Genomic DNA, 18,383 nt, shown 5'->3' with positions numbered 1-18,383 from the left:
TGACAGATAATGAACAGCTGATTTCGCGTAATTGTTCATTAATCAGTAGGTCGAATGTACATAAATTTCAACGGAGTACTCGTCGACGCGCTTCCAATTTCAGTAGATCATTGTAAAATATAGATCGTCACGATCTAATGAAAACAGTACTTAATTTGATCACCGTGAACGATACTTGAAATAACTGTTTGGATAATTTATAGAACCTCTTCTCTTGTTTCGACCGATTAAAGCCCTTTTTTCTATACCTCCTACACGTATGAACTATTCGCTGTGAATAATAGATTTTATATTACATATGTTAGTTAAGAGCGTTTAAGTATTTATTGAGAAGAATAAATGCGCGACCAAAGAAAGAAAGTCTAATATGGTGTAGAAGCGCAAAATAAAAACAATTATATTTACATTAAATGCTTGAAATTATAGTTCAAATGAAAAATTCGCGGGAATACAAAATTTAGATAGACGTGAAATAGATAAAAAAATAAGAAAAAGAAAATGTATCTGTGTGTATAGAACTAGAAGAATAAAAAGATTCATATTTGTAAACTGAGACTTATAAAAATTTATAATAATATAATAAGTAACAAAATATTTATTTATTATTAGAGAGCTGACCACAAATCCTTTGTATGCATTCGCGAAATATTTTTACCGTTGAAGATCTACCTCATATTTTCTACTATATTTATATAATTATAATATATATCAGTATGAAGATTTTAAAAAATTCCAAAAACCATAACTAAAGGTAATCTTATGAAATAAAGCATTATTCGTTTACTTATAGTAACAAATTTTACTAGGACAATATGAAATCCTAATATCCCATTACAACATTAATAAGCTCATTTTGAAACAGCAAAATCATATTTATTTTGCCGAAGGAAATGGACATTTCATATCACATGATATGCAAAATCAGAATTCCTTTTCAATCCATGTCGCTCGCCGTCGAACTAGCGACGTGGAATGTCACTCGGCATACTAGCACCAAAAGCGTGACAAACGAAAGCAGCAGAATTTTCGCGCTAGTCATGTATAAAAAGTACCCAACACAGGCAAGCAGGCGACTATCGAGTGAACCGACGATCGATAACTATCGTTTCCCGTGATTTACACCAAGCCACGCGTATCACATACGTAATCTTCACTTGTCTTGCAGCAGAACATCCTCGAGAGTTAGATAAAAATGCCGCATACACACTTTGAATGCGAAACGTCGCGTTCTTGTGCAGTTTCGCGTAAAACATTCTTCGCTACGTGACATCATGACGTCGACGAGAAACGAAACGTTTCGAGAAAATACTGCGTATGAAGATTTCTTGACCGACAACGAGCTTCATCTGGAATAATTTGATGACTACAGGCGATAAATCACATTTTTTATTTCTTATGAAGAAACAACTTTAAAACTCGATACATTCTTAATCAATGTCAAAATTGTGTTGTCAGTCGGTTTTGGAGTTAAACGCATGTTTCAGTTTTCTCCAAAATTTGAAAAATATTGCTCATTGCGATATTAAGGTATTTAAATATTGTTTGTCTTAATAATTGTCTTAATATTACATTTCAACTTATCAGCTATTTTTAAAAGATTATTTCGACGCCCATATTAAAACTCCTGTGATTAATCATATTTCTCTTATTGCAATTTGTAATCTGTATTTCATAGCATTTCATTAATAACGCCTTTAAAACCATATAAAAAATCTATGCAGTTCAGTCGTTAATTGAGTAATATTCCTTGTCAGTGGGGAATAACTCGTTGAGCTCTCACTTAAAAAACATCGAGATAGCGCGTTAGAATATGAAAAAAAAGAAAGAAATCGTTTTAATAAATTTCGTAAATGGCGAACGGGCCGGAAGTTGTTCTCTGTCGTGAATTTTCAGTTTGAATTAATGACGGCGTAAATCTGCCCCGTGGATTTTATTGGTGCGGCAGGAGCACTGCCGCACTATGATAATAAAGATGCTATGCGGTAATAAAGAGCAATTAAATTCGTTTTTTTATTTCACCTTTTTTATTCATTTCTGAAGCTGTTCTATATCGAGAAACGTTATATCACGTGCACAATGCTTCGCAACAAGGTTGATTAGAGAGAAAAATAGAAACTGAACGGGCTACTAATGGAAAAGCAAATTTTCGACAAATGAGGAGTTTTTAAACTGAAAGCCAAACGTATAGAAACAGCGCAGCGTAGCAAACTACTTGATTTTCTTTTCCTTTTTCATTCGTTGAACTCGGTTTTTCTTGATGTTAAATTAACGTTTGAAAAACAATTTCCTATTAATCAACGCAAGTTAATGCACCGTTTAATTTATTCGCAAACAAACGGGATAGTGTTTATTTTCTATTCTTGCTTTACCTTTTTATATGCTAGCTTTTATTTTCCCTATAAGTTCATCAATCGACGATATCAACACGACGCGCGACTCGTGTCCAATCTATTTGTTTCGATTCGACGAAATTTAATAGCGTTACTACGGTTCATCGGCTGTGCTTCATCAATCAAATTTCTCAACGATTAAAATGTCATTAATTTTGTTTGTCCTTAAGCGCGAACTGCGTCCAATAGTTTCTTAAGGAGATCAGCGCAATCTGGTTGGAGGGCCAGTTACATGATACAAATGAAAATAAATACCTAACTTCCAGACTATTCCTGTCGCCGTATACACAACATTCTATTCAGAGAACGTTGAAATACTCCTACAATCACGCGGTATTCGTCATAATTAATTTCCACGCTGTCCGCTCTTTTGTGTGGCCCGCTTGCAATATCGTCCTCATACTTTCATCCGGCGACTTTTTTCAAAAGTTTTAAATTACCGCACACCTAGCTCGTTAAAAGACCGATCTGCAGTCATTCCTTTTAAAAAAACATTGCTTGCTCATTCTCGTGGCAATTAACTCCTTGTCTCTTTGATATTAGCTGGCTCGAATCAAACCATTTAACGCGTTCATACGAACCGCTAATTATCGTTCGATTTTCATCCCAGTGAATGATGACGTTGCATGATATTGCCAACGTAATGAGTATCGAACGATATTTACTTGACACTGGACCGAAACGAGCGATCAGCGCCGAGAAAGTGTTCGCTCGTGAACAAACGATTGATAATTTCATTGTTTATAAAGGGGATCGAGTTTTAATATTGTTCGGCTCGCAGGAAAAATCGAGGGAGAAAATTATTCGATAGGTTTATCAACGATGAAAGTTTGATTAAATGTTCTGTAATACCAGGCTCTTTCTCGCTTGGCTTGTTTCTCGAACGTGATCCGAGATTATTTCCTAGATTACGGGAATATAGTATCGTATATGAATTACATACATGTATATTTACTTTTTAGGATTGCTGTGATATTATTATTCAATTTCCAAGAATAGCGACGCTCCATAAAATCATGTATTAACTATCGCGTCCTATCGATAGAGATTGGCCACTCGATCACAGAGCAATTATTTCCCTTCTGAGTCGTTTATCGATTACCAGTACAATGGTTAACACGTGCAGCTGACAAGAGAACAACGCAACACCATTTTTCCGTCCGCCCCGTGGCTCCGTAGAATGTCACAGAAAACATTCCGTCCAACCAACTGACATACTAAAATTTTGCTGAAAAATATCGCACGTTCTTGAACTTTCGATTAATGTTGAAAATCGAGTACCATGAAGAACAACAAGCTTCATAAACTGCATATTATACTCTTAAATAACAATGCACACGTTAAACGTGTTAAACTACACATGTTGCTGTTTGATCGTGGTTTCGTGTGTTATCGGCCGTACAAGATCGACTTGTTTCGCTCAAATCCTCGCGATAAATATACGATTACGTCGCGGCTGGCTAACGAGTAACGTTGCAGAACGATTAAAAATCAATGGCCGGAAGGGTTGTTGCTCAACACCGCGACAAATCTTCATCCCTGTTCGATGGCGAACACTAACCACCCGCGGGCGTAGCGTCGAACACGGAAACCAGGGGGCGGGAACAATGCCCAGCGTCGACCTCGAGCGTCTGAACAAATACCGTCTCTAATTTACATTTTAATGGATCTAAATTGAAATCTGCTAGACACGGCCGAGATAAATTGTACCGAGGTTACACAGGCTATTTACTTTTTATCACTTATTGCTGACTGGTGGGCAGCGTTCGCTCCGCTGTGTCTGTTCGCGCGCGGAGCAAATTGCGAATTGCTAATTATTCCCGGGATCGTTTAAAGTATAAATTGGGGAACGATGGTTATTACTGTTTATTCGAGACTGAAAATGGTAATTTGATGCGAAGAATCCTCCGTTGGACAGAAATATTTATGTATTGTTGAACCTTCACGATAGGGCACGTAGTTGTAATAAATAGATATAGCTAACAGGTATAATAGCAGATGCAATATTCAGTTAACGTTCGCATAATTTTCTGATTCTGTGCAATGACGTGTAATATAGTGTTTATGTCCGTTCGAATATGAAATATCAGGAAATGTCTGCGTTTTGATATGCAGAATATAAGATTACGAGTTTAGATGTACATATTTAATCTAAGATTCATATATCAAATAGCAAAGCTCCAATTAAAATTAAAAATTGATTATATTACAGTCATATATTTGTTCTAATATCTCTAATATTTCAGTGTTACATTTAACATATTTTGTGCTATTAATTTTGTTTTATCCATTAAACAATTTCAACGTGCCAACAGCGGTCCACTATAATTTAGTCATTACATAGTTTAGTATGCATTAATATTCAATGAGTTTTAACAGCGTTCTAGCAATTTATCAATAATCTACAGCAAGTTCGAGGAGGCATTCAATGTTTAACAAGTTCCTACCTTGCGCGTTTTGATGGATTTAAATAACTGACAAGCTGGATTATTACAAGTTCTTAATACAATTCCTATGTAATGTTTATAGACTTTTAAGGTGTCAATCTTAAAGTTCAATCAATCACAGGTCTGGTTTCAACTTTTAATAGATTTTAATTACTACATTAGATAGTTAAAAATCCCTAACACTTGGATGAAAATAAAAAAAAATAAAAGAATTTCTTCAAATACAAAAAAATCAGCTGTGCTTGCGTTTAGAATTAATATCATCTGTAATTACTGCTTCTTAAAATTAAAAGTAATGCAACAAGATTATACGACTAAGATATTCGCATGATTTTAAATGCAATTAAAACCATAAAATCGACGGCAAGCCTGAGTAAACATAACTTTTAGATCCCAAGAACATAATAAGGCGACTCAATTTATATACATACATCGCGATTACTCAACCGGGTCAGCGATGCTTCGAAGAAGCTCGACTAACCGTGGACAACGATAAATTGCTAATTACTTTGGAACGGTTCTCTCTCTCTCTCACACACTCACTCTCTCTCTCTCTTTCTCTTCTCATCGTCAACTACGGCGAAAGCGCAGGAAATCTCTTCTGCCTTGGCTGAACGTTTTTCACGGGAATTGGATAAAGGTAAGCGAACGCGATATTTTCGAACGTGTTTAAAACGTCAAGACAAATTATAAATAATTTCTCAAGCTGCGTGTGGTATATCAGTTAAGCAGTATAATTATTTTTTATTTATAATACAGCTTTTATTAATATTAGTACATTTTTTATTAGATGTTGCAAGGAGAAATAAAATAACAGTAAAATTGGAAAACAAATGGAATAGAAAAAGACTATAAAAGCTCAAAAATAAATAAATTTGTTGTCTCTGTTAAGCATTAATACGCTTTTTTAAAAAGGAAAAATTTGTGATACTACTCTTTAACTTTAAATGCACAATTTTTCAAAGTATGATAAGATACGCTTTGAACTTTTCAATTTCCATAATATTTGCTGAATCTGTGCAAAGTGTTTCTTGCCAAATATATGACCATACATTTATATATAGTATTATATTATATATATTAATGTATAATAATAAATATAATAATATGTTCGAACACATTACTATGGATATACATTGTCCATAAGTGTTGGGACACCTGCTGACCCCATATAAAACGTAATAATTGGCTCAATTTATTACAAAGGCGATTATTCAGGTAGAAGCATCTATTTAAGCAAAATAACGATTCCGAATACACAACAGAAATTTGTAAAAGATATTTGCAACTGTTGTGGGAAAATGATCAATTAAGGATTACAATTGACGTCCACTTTACTTTAATTAAGGATTACAATTTACGTCCACTGATGCTTTAATTTAAATTTTATTGAGAAAATTTTAAGTGAATTACATAGTAAATTCAGGGTAGTCTGCTGAGAGTTAAACGTAACTCTCGCAATCAGTCAAGGAATGTATAAAATCAAAGGATAATAGATACAGTAGACAATCTACTGATGTTACGTGAGCGTACAAATTCATCAGTTTTTGAAGGAAACCAACATGTTTCTGTTATTTATAACATAATTGATCATATATATTTATTATACATATAAGCTTTATCTATCCCACGATTTCAATTCAAATACTAATCCTAAGGAGTTTAATAAATCTCAAATGATTTCTTCCCTTCTCTCAAAGATTTATTTTAGCGAGTGTTCTATTATTTCTAAACAGAGGTATATGTATTTCAAAGCTACACCAATTAACAATCATAATGATAGTATCGACCACTGTTGCAACCCTTACAGTTCTGTCTGCCTCAGGAAAATCTAAAGCACGTTGTTCATCACTTAACAGACCGTATTAATCCTCGAATCCTATTCACAACGGCTTCATTTCTGTGATTCTTTTTTTCCCAAGCAGCATCCACTCGAAACAGATCGTGGTCTTCCAAGATGCATCGAAAAGCATTTTATATGCACGCCGCATAAACAAGATATCCGTCTTCATTTTACCGTAACGCAAGAAACAACGTTATTTATGAGCTGACCTGATAAATGCACGCTACGAAGAAGAATACGGCCTCGAGCTAACGAATTTTCCAATTACAACGAGCAATTCGAAAGAACGACCGCAGCAAACTCCGAACAGATATCCATGGAATAATTTCTGGATGCAGCATACACAGAACACCGCACTCTTTTATCCCTCATTTCTGATCGCGCCGTGAATCATTTTCTAGACGCATCCACCGAATAATTGCGAGGCGAACCGTGGACGAGAAGAGCTACAAATTGCCCCTGTATTACGAGTAATTTATAATTATAAGGCCCGGCGAACAATCTGCGCCGATGTTTTTCGCTGTGCAACCTGTTATTTCGCGCTCGACTAAATATTCCTAGGACGCGGCGGGAAAGGAAATAGTTGCTGAAACTAACCGAGACTATCCTGCCTTCGTTCCTGTACGTATGTTATGGATGAAAAGGAGCGAAAGGAAGCACACCCTCGTTCGTAAATATCTGGATACGCTATAATATCGTATAAAATGTGATAATCATTGTAGATGATTAATGGCCATTTATCTTAAGAAAGTACAACAGGATTTTGTAAAAAAGTATCTGTGAGAAGAAAATGTTGAATTAAAATTTATTGAAAAGATTTAGAATGAATTAGGTGAAAAATTTATAGTAATAATAGACAATTTCGAATAATCGTGAGATTTGCTCTCGAAATTGTTTTAATTTCAACTGTCTTTCAATAATATGTATTTGAACATGTATCTCTGAGATGTAATGAGAAAATTCGTATTTCTGACGCAATTAATGATATTGATTTAATGAAATCAGAAACTGTTTGAAATATTATTTTCATAAAGAGTTATCCCACTACAAAATATAAGCCAAATAAAGATTACTTAATTTCATACGTAAACAACGAAATAATTTAATTTCATTTTTAACTAATGAGATAATTTGTAGGGAGATCATTTGCTCGTTCAAATAAACTTAACGCGTAATCATTTCAAAATAACATTTAGCTAAATAAAATAATGTATTATTTAAACATTTATTTCTCAAATATATTTGAATTTTATTATCCAAACAACGCACATTCTCATTTATTCTTGAATAGAATTATGTAAAGAAAATATTTGAGAAATAAATGTTTAAATAATACATTATTTTATTTAGCTAAATGTTACTGTGAAATGATTACGCGGTCGAATAATTTTCTGGTGATTCAATGCGGTTCAATATCAGTCAACTCGATACTTGATGATTAAGGAATGATAGGATACAATCAAGTAAGCAGAATAAATCGTTTATTCGCGATGATAACGCGTAGTGAATGATGTCAGCATTACAGGAATAAAAGAAGAGAAACTATTAAGTATGTCTTGGGTTGGTATATGTGGCGTAAGATTACGTATGATGATATCGTATCGGAAGGATTGATGACTTTCGTTATGTGTTGCGATAACTTGTTGAACGCACTTTTGCACAATTCTACCTCGGTCTAAAGACTATGCTGAACGTTTTTCATCGGTAATTACAGAAGATAAAGTAATTCAGCAATCTTGACTAGTGTTTTTTTCACCTTTGTCGAAGAGATCTGTCGGACGTCCATGTGCAATCTTCAATTTGTCATGCCGCTCTTAATGCGCTATCTTATTAGAGAAACCAGAAAGCAGATGTACTCGACTTGATTGAGTTATATACGTTGTTTCGTATGAAAAATATTGTTACGCGTCGTGAGTTCACTTGCACTTTGACTGCGCCTCGATTATTCTATTCTATTCTGTTCTGTCTTACGAGATAAATCATCCAAAAGATGCGAAAGTGTTTGAAAATTTAAGCTTCCCTTGACACTGTTCTCCACGTTAAATAGGAATATTTAAGAAATATTTAAAGGTAAATAAGAACAATACTATTCTCTCCACGAAAAAAGAATTTAAAATATCCACAAAAAATTATGTGGACACTACCGTAACAAACTTTTATGAATACACAAGCTCCATAATACTTTTATAAACCTAGTTTCGCGTTATTGTATATTAGAAAGAATCAAACAAAGAACAGGATGTTTCTCATCTAAAACTTTCATCAGTAAGGAAAGACGAAATTTCTTGCGATGCACAGTACTTTCTTGGCGCAAACTAGGGAAAAATAGGGTTCTCGCGACACGATATGTCAATTCTATGCATCCATCTCCGGAGAATTTTATTCCCCTGCCCCTGGTCCTCTGTTACATGCCATTGAGAGAAAAGTTGAGAAAGAAAGAATATTGAGAGACGATCGGTGATATTGCACAAATCGCGCCTCCAGCTATTCTGAGACAACACGTACGGCGATTTCGTCTTTTTCCTTCCGTCCCGTACAATCCGAATCACAGAAATCCGTGCAGACTACTCGAACCTTCGGGATATTCTCTTTGCGCGAACAACTACAAAGAGGATCGGTCTCTTACGTGCATTAATGCAGGAACGTGATCGAGGAAATCGAACGAGGGACCTGTGTTCCGTGTAAACACACAGTCACACGTATATACGAGCAAAGTATTCTTTGGTATACATTAAAATCTTGAATTTATACATTATGGTAGTAAATTCATGATACAACAAAAGTCAAGATGATTCTATGCCACAAAATAAAAAGGAAATCGAGAACTATAAATAGAATACATTCGAAGCTTTATTTTGGAGAAAATTGAGTTTATAAATTCAACGTCATTAATTTTATTCGTGTTGTTTGTGAGATTCACATAGGGGGGAACGGAAAAGAGGCATCGAGACTTTTTGTCAGTTAACAGTCAGTCAATGAGTGAAGAAATGAAAGGAAGTACCGTTAAGTGGAAGACTGAAGTCTGTGATTACTCTAACGATCCCCCTGATAATTGGTTTTCAGCAAAATTAAAGAGAGAGAGCAAGATCTTTTGAGGATTATCACTGACAGGAAACGAGACATCAGTAGCGTTACGGTAATGGTAATTATTTCTATGAAAACGTTACGTGCTAAGTATCCATCCTATAGACGACCTCTTGCTCTTCTTACAGATTGTGTAAAAAAATAAAGAAAAAGTTCCATTTTCTCTGTGTCCATTCTACAAACAAAAAAACAAAATACCGTTCGTCTTTCTTAAACATAAAAGATTCTAGTACATTGTAACTTGACGCGGATCGTTATAGACCTTTGCTAAAAAAAGAAGAAAAAAAAGCAGATTCACGGATAAAACATGCTCGATAAAAGCGAGCAGTGGCAGTTCCTTCGTTTCATAATACTCACGCTTTTTTATTTTCTTCGTTTATGAAAAGAACAAACTTGATGAAAGGAACAACTTTATCGCACGTTGCAATAGTGCTTCGCGACGACACTTTCAGCGACCAATATCCTCGATTTGATGTATTGACTCAATTGATTATTCTGTGTAATATAAAAAGCATTTATATCCATAAAATATAAGAAACGAAGAATCATAGAGTATTACAATAACGATACCCGATAATACGATGCATAAATTATGCAAACATTCGCAGTCCACTCGTAAGGATTGAATAGTAATGCTATAAATTTTATTCGTGCTTTTACGATTTTAAAACCACTGTGCGTCACTCGGCCTCGTCGAATGCGCATGTCGTTGAAAGTTCCATTATACCAGGGACAGTGTAATCTAGAACGTTCCCTCGTTGATTCAAACATCGATGGAAGACAATCTACGCTTCTGCAGCCTTGGTGCAGCCTTGGTACACCCTGTTATCGATTCCTTCTCGCTCACTTATCGATAATTTCCCACCCTTTTGGCCCGGACGCTTATCGATTCTGATCACGAGCGCACCTCCGAGCCCATCGAAAACACAGAGAAAATTTGAGAGACGATAAACGAGGCGAACCCGTGAAAATTAGTTTATACGCATAACTCGCGTGTCTGACATGACAGTTCCAATTTCAGAGATAGGTTCTGTCGTGGAAAGGAGTGGCTGATTTCGGTATGGAGAGGGTGGGAAAGTTGAACGTAACTGGAATCGTGTCCAGCATTAATTGCATTCTCATTTAATTAAAAGACTCACCAGAGAGGTGATGAGGTAACTGTGATAGTCGCTCATCATTCCTATTTGCTGAGCCTGCTTCAACACGTCGTAAATCCTCTCGGTAGAGCAATCCAGTACAATGTGCGACTCGGCCGAGTTTTTTATCTGTTTTAGCAACGGCCTGAAACAGAAGGTAAAATGTAGGTTAGTATATATGTGAAGATGGCGAAGGCGAAACCATAACACGTCTCCCGCGCTTCGTGGGCGGATATTTTTTTGCTGATTTTGCTATTAATACTAAGATTGTATGGTGGGATGTAACGTATACCAATACTTCTGAAAATAATATTAGTGTGTTACTGGATATATTCTTCGTACTGTTAATATTCAACATCATTTTCCCATATCGGATCTTTTCGTTGTAACATATGTTGAGTTTTGATTGTATCGCAAGAAGATATTCATATTTTAAACTTCCAATAAAGCTAAACGTGTTTCGTATATTCATATAATTCGTGTTCGAAAAATTGGCACAGTGTGTAGCACGGATTAAAGTTACTGAAATCCTTTAGGTATATCGCGACTTATAGTGAAATTTTTAGGTACGCGACTTCCTCGGTTTTAAGTGTCGCACGAGATCTTCGCGAAAGCAGTCCCTGGTGCTTTCACGCCATCTCCTTTTTTACGAACTTGGAAATATTACGGTCGTTTCATGTAATTTTCGAACATGATGTTTCCGAGAAAGCGATGCTAGTACGGTAATTCTGCGGAAGCGACTGTAGTTGATAGAATATTCTATTGTGTTCTCGTCCCTGTAAAATAAATCTTATACATTATAGGGAGAGAAACGTTTCATCTTTACATAAATCACTATAAAGGTTCCTTTTTTTGCCTGATCCTTGATCCTCAAGAAAGTTTTAAAGAACATCATCTATGACCAATCAAGTCAAATAAAATAGCGAATATGTATTATGGGAATCAAAAAATTAATAATTATGAATGAAAAATTATGTCTTTCGAATGAAAAAACCATAAAATTCAATTTTGTAATAATTAATGTTAATTTCATATTGTTACTCTTCATACAGATTCACTTACAATTAGATTTCCTGTCATTAGAATTTCAGTACCATTAAGTTGACTGTCGTCAGATTTTGTTTGATTATTTGCTATTTTATTTGGAGTTTTTCATAAGTCATATTTTCATCACCAAGATATAAAATATATATAAAAAAAGGTAATATTATCGGAGAAATTACATGCTATTGATCAATTAATTGTTTTGCAACTATATGTATGTTAAATGGTGCATTCTATGCGAATTATTGGAGCTAGCTTTAACAGCCATTATCATATGGAACAGTAATTTATATTGTTAATACGCATGGTTGAATTTAGTATTTTGATACATGTAATGAAATGATAGTAACAAAAATATATAGTTCCATCTCTTAAAATTATATTAATATCATAATGAATAACACTGGAAGAGAAACTTCAGAGATATTTCATTAACTTTCCATCACGAAATAAACAAACTTTCAAGCAAACCATGTTTCGCATTCTCAGCAGATTATAATAAATAATTTTCAAGAAGCAACAGCGCGTGTACTCCCAAGCCGGACATCTTGTACTTCACAAAACTTTGTAAATTGTTTATCGCATAAAAAATGGGAAGACGAGGAAGGAAGAAAGTATAAAATGAAGGACAAAGAAGAACATCGGATTGGATACTTAATTGCGAATCGTGAAAATAACCATTCCGACAATGCAGTTCGCACGCATTCTGTTGGCGATCCAGCCGTTCCCACGAGGACGAAATAACTTCCGATTCCGGAGCTACGTTCCATGTACTTTTGATCAAAATTTCATAACACGAGCATCCTCTTCCCGGCCTTCCGCTCGCCTCCACTCATTCAACATGCACGATAATGCGAATCTCCTTATGCGCCCGGCGCAACTTGGACTGCTGCTCATTGCGCGAATTTTTCATGGGCCTTTACATAATTCAGCGCAAAGTCTCTTTCGTGTGCGTCGTTCCGGTGCTCCAACGCAGCTATTCTTACGATGACCGACAATCGAGCCAGGTAGCTTTCGTCAAATCTTCCGTACAACAATGAAAACTGAAGATAGTGTGCAGAAACATCTTGTTACAGGCAAAACGAAGGAAAAAGAAAGAGTTGGACGTAGCCGAGTATAAAAGTACTCTTTGACTTGAAAAAGGAAAATCGTTACCTTCTTAGAATCACATACAGTAGGTTTCGTGAGTTATCTGGACACGTTGATCAGTTTGTAGTAACAGTATGCGAATGTTACCAAAGAGTATAAATTATGAATTAGGCCACTTACTATCTTTTCGTGGAATCATCATCATATACAAAGTATAAATATCAAAATATTTATTATATGTACTGCCACGTACACTTGTTTGGATACCACTACACCGGTTGTATTAACATCGCAAGTATTTCTATCTTTATAAGACACTTTTCAATCTGTCCTATATTTATAAAATTAAAGAATTTGAAGATAAGAAACTTGTCAAGTAACAAACTAATTTTACGGTTTAACAAAAGTATCTCTTATGTGCGTTCGAAAACTAATTTAATCTCACCACAATATTTTATTGTACGCGTGTATAATGATTATAACGAATAAAACGTTCGAGCAAACTAGCTTTCGTCGAGTCTTCCATATAACGATGAAAACTAGAAACAATGTGCAGAAACATTGTGTTAGAAACCGAACGAAGTAAACGGCAAAAGTTTGGCAGAGGTGAGTATAAAAGCGTAGCATTTATGATGTGGAAACCGTACGATGAAGAATACTTCATGATTGGTTGAATTTATGGGGGTGTATCGCGAGGCAATGTAGAGTGGTAAGTAAGCAAGATCTAACGAGTTGAAATGTAACGACCCTCCAGTTTTACCGGCCAAACTGCTCCATTGTGCGATTCGCGACCTATTAATACGGCCATTAAGAAGTTTGAATAGGAATGATAAATCAGACTGGAGAGGCTTCTTTGTTCATTGGTGTTCGTCCCTCGCGTAATCTCGTAAGACTCGAGGAACTGCGGTAAAAGCTGGCGACATTATGCTGGCTGATTTAAAAGCAGCCTGAATTTGTATTACATCGTTCTTAATTATTTTTACTGAATATATGGACGAGGAAACTTGTTGGAAGTTATTTACTGTTCATGTATTCGCAGATTGTAGATTTAGCAATGCAAATGACTCTACGTGATATATTATCTGGTTTTTGTATGTACATAGTCTTTATTGAAATAGGTATGGAATGTTTTAGTAAATGTATTTTGTAATCTATTTTTCTTTTACATAGTAGTTCTAACATGGACACGTTAATGATTTATTTGCTTTATATTTATATATTTCAAAATATTCACGTTTTAGGATTCGTCGTAGCAATTCAAGCGAATTGCTTATTAATGTAATTTGATTGTTAAATTAGGAACTTCGTACATTGTTTCTATTTTATTTATTATATTCAGAACAATGCTACCATTGTTAGATGATAGCCAGTTTACAAAAAGTTATATATTTTGCAAATAATTCCACAAAGTTATGAATAAATAATACTTGTCGATTAACATTTTCATGGAAGATTTTCCATTCAAGCATTATTCCAGAATAAATATTACGTAAAACATGTTCCGTACAAATGTATTCTTTAGAATATTTTTTACGTCGCGGATACAATACTGGTTTATATATTAATCCTAGTCCTCAGAGCAGACACAAAAGTTTCAAAAGCTCTGTTAAAATTCTTTACTATTATTCACGTGAATTCAATTGTCCTGAGATACCTGAAGGCTTCAAAAAACATAAAAGAGTTAAGGAGAAGAGGAATTTTCAAGCAGATACTGTAATAACATTACTAAAGAGAATTCAAACGTAGCAGTGGCATGATGCGAGATACATAATGTATTTTGTTATAACGTTTGACTACAAATTTGGCACAACTACATGTGAGAATTGTTTATTTTACATTAAAATCCCAACATGAATACTTGTATCAATAGAAGCACGGTATTGAATACGCATGCACGGTTCTGATTAATATTCCACCAAGTTGAATAATTATTATATGAATAAATAATTCGCTCGATGTATCTGCGTACTCTATTTTATCATGAATCCAAAATAAATATTTCTGTAATTCCATAAACCTGTACGATTCTAAAGTGGATTTCCAAAAATTCAAGTTTAATATGCTGCCAGATAATTCTTATGTTATGTATTATTTCTTGGTATCGTAAGTCAACAGCTTCTAATGAGTTTGACCACGATTTATATCAATACCAAACTTCTCATATATTTTACGTCCTAAACTCATACTTCGCAAACCCTTCTTTATGACATTTCAGTTATTCACCAAATCACGATTTTGAATCTGCTAAATCCTCCCAACGGACGTACCCCAAATTCCTTTTCTGACTTGATAAACCTTTTACGATTCACTATAACCAAACCTCAAACAGAAGGAAACCCCGAATAACATTTTCAACCCTTTACATGTCATGATTCTATCTCCAAACCCTGACATCCTATCAGAAGATTAATCAAATTATAAATAAGTTCATCTTTAAAACTTTTCACAATAACTACAAATAATTGATGCTTTATTTTCAAGCTAGGAAATACTTTCCATTCCTCAACATTTTCTTAAGCCAGTTTATGCAATATAATTATTAATAATATATGTAGTATCGTGGACAAAAGGCCTAAGATATCGGCCGAACCGTAAACAAAGTCGCGAGAGCCGCGGCATCGTCGGGTATATCAATGTGTCGTCAGTCTTTTCAAGTGGATAGTTTCGTGGAAAGGGCCTGGGTGACCCTGGCCACGGGCGTTTCGGGACACGTGTCCGATAGGACGGGAAAAGACAAAGAGACGCAAAAGGCAGTGTTAGTTGAGAAGCCGGAGAGAACGAATGCGAAGGGCGTGCAGTGTGAGTTGAGAAGCGAGAGCGAGCGAGTGCAGAAGCCAGAGAGTGTGAATCGGGAAGTCGAAAGCCGAGTATGAGAATAAGACGTACCGACAGCATTGTAATCATTTCGTTGTTTTGAATATTATTTATTAAATCAAAACATCATTACTTGTCCTTTCCTCTAAGACCCATTTAGATACTACATATATATTAATAATAATTGTTACTATTATAATTATTTATGTAATACCTAGATTTTATATCCAAATTATTGTTTAACATATAGTAGATACTGTAAGTAATAATAATCTTATCAATAGAAGACACGTGAAATACTCTAGTGATGGTGCTATATAATATAAGAAACAATGTGTAGAGACAAGATTAATACCTTTAATCATATTTAATCATACCTATAATTATATTCCAGGGCGACAATGGGAAATTTTCACAACTCGAGGGACCAACCTACGAGCAATCATTCAACAATTACAAATATTCCTTGTGGCTGGAGCATCGTTTGCCATTGTCCACATCGCGTAAATCTTATCTTATTTCACCGTTCTGAAGGAGCAACTAGACGCTGTAAAGTATGGCTGAAGCAATCCTTCTTGAATCGTGCATCGTAAACCAGCGTGTCAATTTGGTCAGTTGAAGCACCACGATGTAGCAGTGTAACTTTAAAAACGCATGTCCACCTTATGACACGGCGTCCGTTTAAATATTGCCCATAAGTGCGCGCGTTTCGACTATGTGCTTCGTGCTTTTATTTCAAAAGCAGTTTCGCGCTTCCTGGGCAGTGGATATCCTCGTAGAGTCAACGTGGCGCCAAGAAAATGCGCTTAGACGATTTTTACGCGCGACGGGATTACGTCGTTGATGGTGCCAAATATCCGAAGCTCGACTAAACAGTACACAACGGTTCGTTTCGCTTTACAACGCGTCGTAAAGCAGCCAGGAGCCACTCGCGATCCTCGAAGCCGATCGATCGTTTCCACGCTGCTGAGAACTTTTACGTAGTCATCGAAGACGCAGGGTAGGTAATCCAAGATCGAAAGCGCCGACAGCCGAGCTTATTCCGCGCAATACCCAGGAACAAGAAGGTATAAAGTTTGCATTGAGAATGATAAGGAATCGATATGAGTTTACAGAGGAACGAACCAGGTTTCCTAGCGCACCTGTTCGCACACTGGTTTCTCCTTTTTCTATCCCCATCGTCGTTCCTCCTGTCGTCAGTTCTCCTTTCGATCCGGATCTCCTCGCCTCTGTCGTTTCTTCCCTTTAACTTAATGCTATCATCGAGGCTTTATTCTGGAAAGGTTCGAGCAGTTCTGGTACCGAACGTAAGCCGACCAACGTCTCTTATATTTCTTTCTCTTCTGTTTCCATCGTTCTGTCGCTTTCTACTTCTCTTCTTTTCTCCCTTTTTTTCGTTCGTTCTCTTACTACTTCGCTCGGCTCGTCAGCGTTGTAGATGGCTTTCCAGATATCTTTCGAGATAGTCGTTCTCTCGGGAGGATAGGCTGCGACCGAAAGATACCGCTAAGAAATCGTTGGTGACAAGCCCAGTCTTACGGAATTTTTTAATCTTAAAGGAAAGAAAGAAAGTTCGATGCCTACATCTTTCGCTCAATAATCCCTCCAGTCGGTCGTGGAAAGGATCAGATAAGAGATAGATGAAGGAATAATGGTTACAACGGTAATCAACGCGCCCGTTACGGTGTGACTAATGAAGTACGTGGTTATGAGTTAAGATTGATGATTAGACAGGGGAATGTAGTGACGTAAGTTAAGTATGATTTTCTTTCACACAGTGCGTAAGAGTTTCTATCGACTGGGGAAAGAAGGATGAAGTTCGTCGTCTTCTTGGCGGCGGAATCACATTACAAACAAAGGTTTAAAAATTGTGTAAAACAAACGCTAAGCGTCTACTACAGACAGTGGAGCGTATAAGCGGGAGTCATAAAAAAATTCTAATACGATGTTTAATAAAATATTTTCCATGAGACAATTACAGCTTCTTTACTATCTTTATTAGTGTAATTTAAATTGTTGTTTAGGTTTCAGCAATACAATTTTACAATTTTATTAATTAAAATTTTGCTCTTCGAGCAGTGACAAGGAAACACTACTAGGAGCAGTGCAAAGATACACGTTTGCAAACAAAAAGCATGTACGACTGTAGGTGTACTTTACGAGTACAGTAGATACCATATTTCAACGAGAGAATAACTTGGTTACAGCTGCTTTAAATTTACGATAGGGATGCTATATTATAACATATATGGATGGTGGTTCCAAACATTTGAGCGAGAAGATTTGACTCTTTATGCTTGTAGTAATTCTGTATACTTGCAATTAAAACTCTGATACTACTTATGAGTATTCCTTTTGTGATATTTTATATATGTATGTATTTATGATAACCTGATAGTAAAAAATATTTGTATGTACTATATGTGTTACATGAATATTCTTCAATTATCTGTAATAAATAAAATAGTAAAAAATAAGAATGACAAGTAATAATATTTAAAAAAAACTGCTAGAAAGACGACTACAAGATTATATC

At 35.5% G+C, this 18,383-nt stretch overlaps 1 protein-coding gene and 1 long non-coding RNA gene across 8 annotated transcripts in view; one reads left to right on the top strand and one right to left on the bottom strand.

Annotated features, from left to right (window-relative positions):
* Positions 1-18,383, bottom strand: part of LOC100642436 (glutamate receptor ionotropic, kainate 2) — a 282,902-nt gene that overhangs the window by 45,311 nt on the left and 219,208 nt on the right. For all 6 annotated transcript variants that reach the window (XM_048408633.1, XM_048408628.1, XM_048408624.1 and 3 more), the window contains one exon: positions 10,904-11,045. In XM_048408633.1, coding sequence (XP_048264590.1) covers positions 10,904-11,045 — 142 coding nt within the window. The remainder of the gene's footprint in view (positions 1-10,903; positions 11,046-18,383) is intronic.
* Positions 15,889-18,368, top strand: LOC125385646. Of its 2 annotated transcripts, none has more exons than XR_007225143.1 (3): positions 15,889-15,929; positions 16,242-17,545; positions 17,626-18,368. It is a non-coding gene; the product is annotated as an uncharacterized LOC125385646 (long non-coding RNA). The 2 variants fall into 2 exon arrangements; XR_007225142.1 differs by lacking the exon at positions 15,889-15,929 and having other exon boundaries at positions 16,049-16,847; positions 17,407-17,545.

This window comes from Bombus terrestris, chromosome 1 (genome assembly GCF_910591885.1).
Source record: "Bombus terrestris chromosome 1, iyBomTerr1.2, whole genome shotgun sequence".
NCBI lineage: Eukaryota > Metazoa > Arthropoda > Insecta > Hymenoptera > Apidae > Bombus > Bombus terrestris.
The sequence above is the reverse complement of the archived record's forward strand: the minus strand, read 5'-3'. Positions and strand labels throughout refer to the sequence as shown.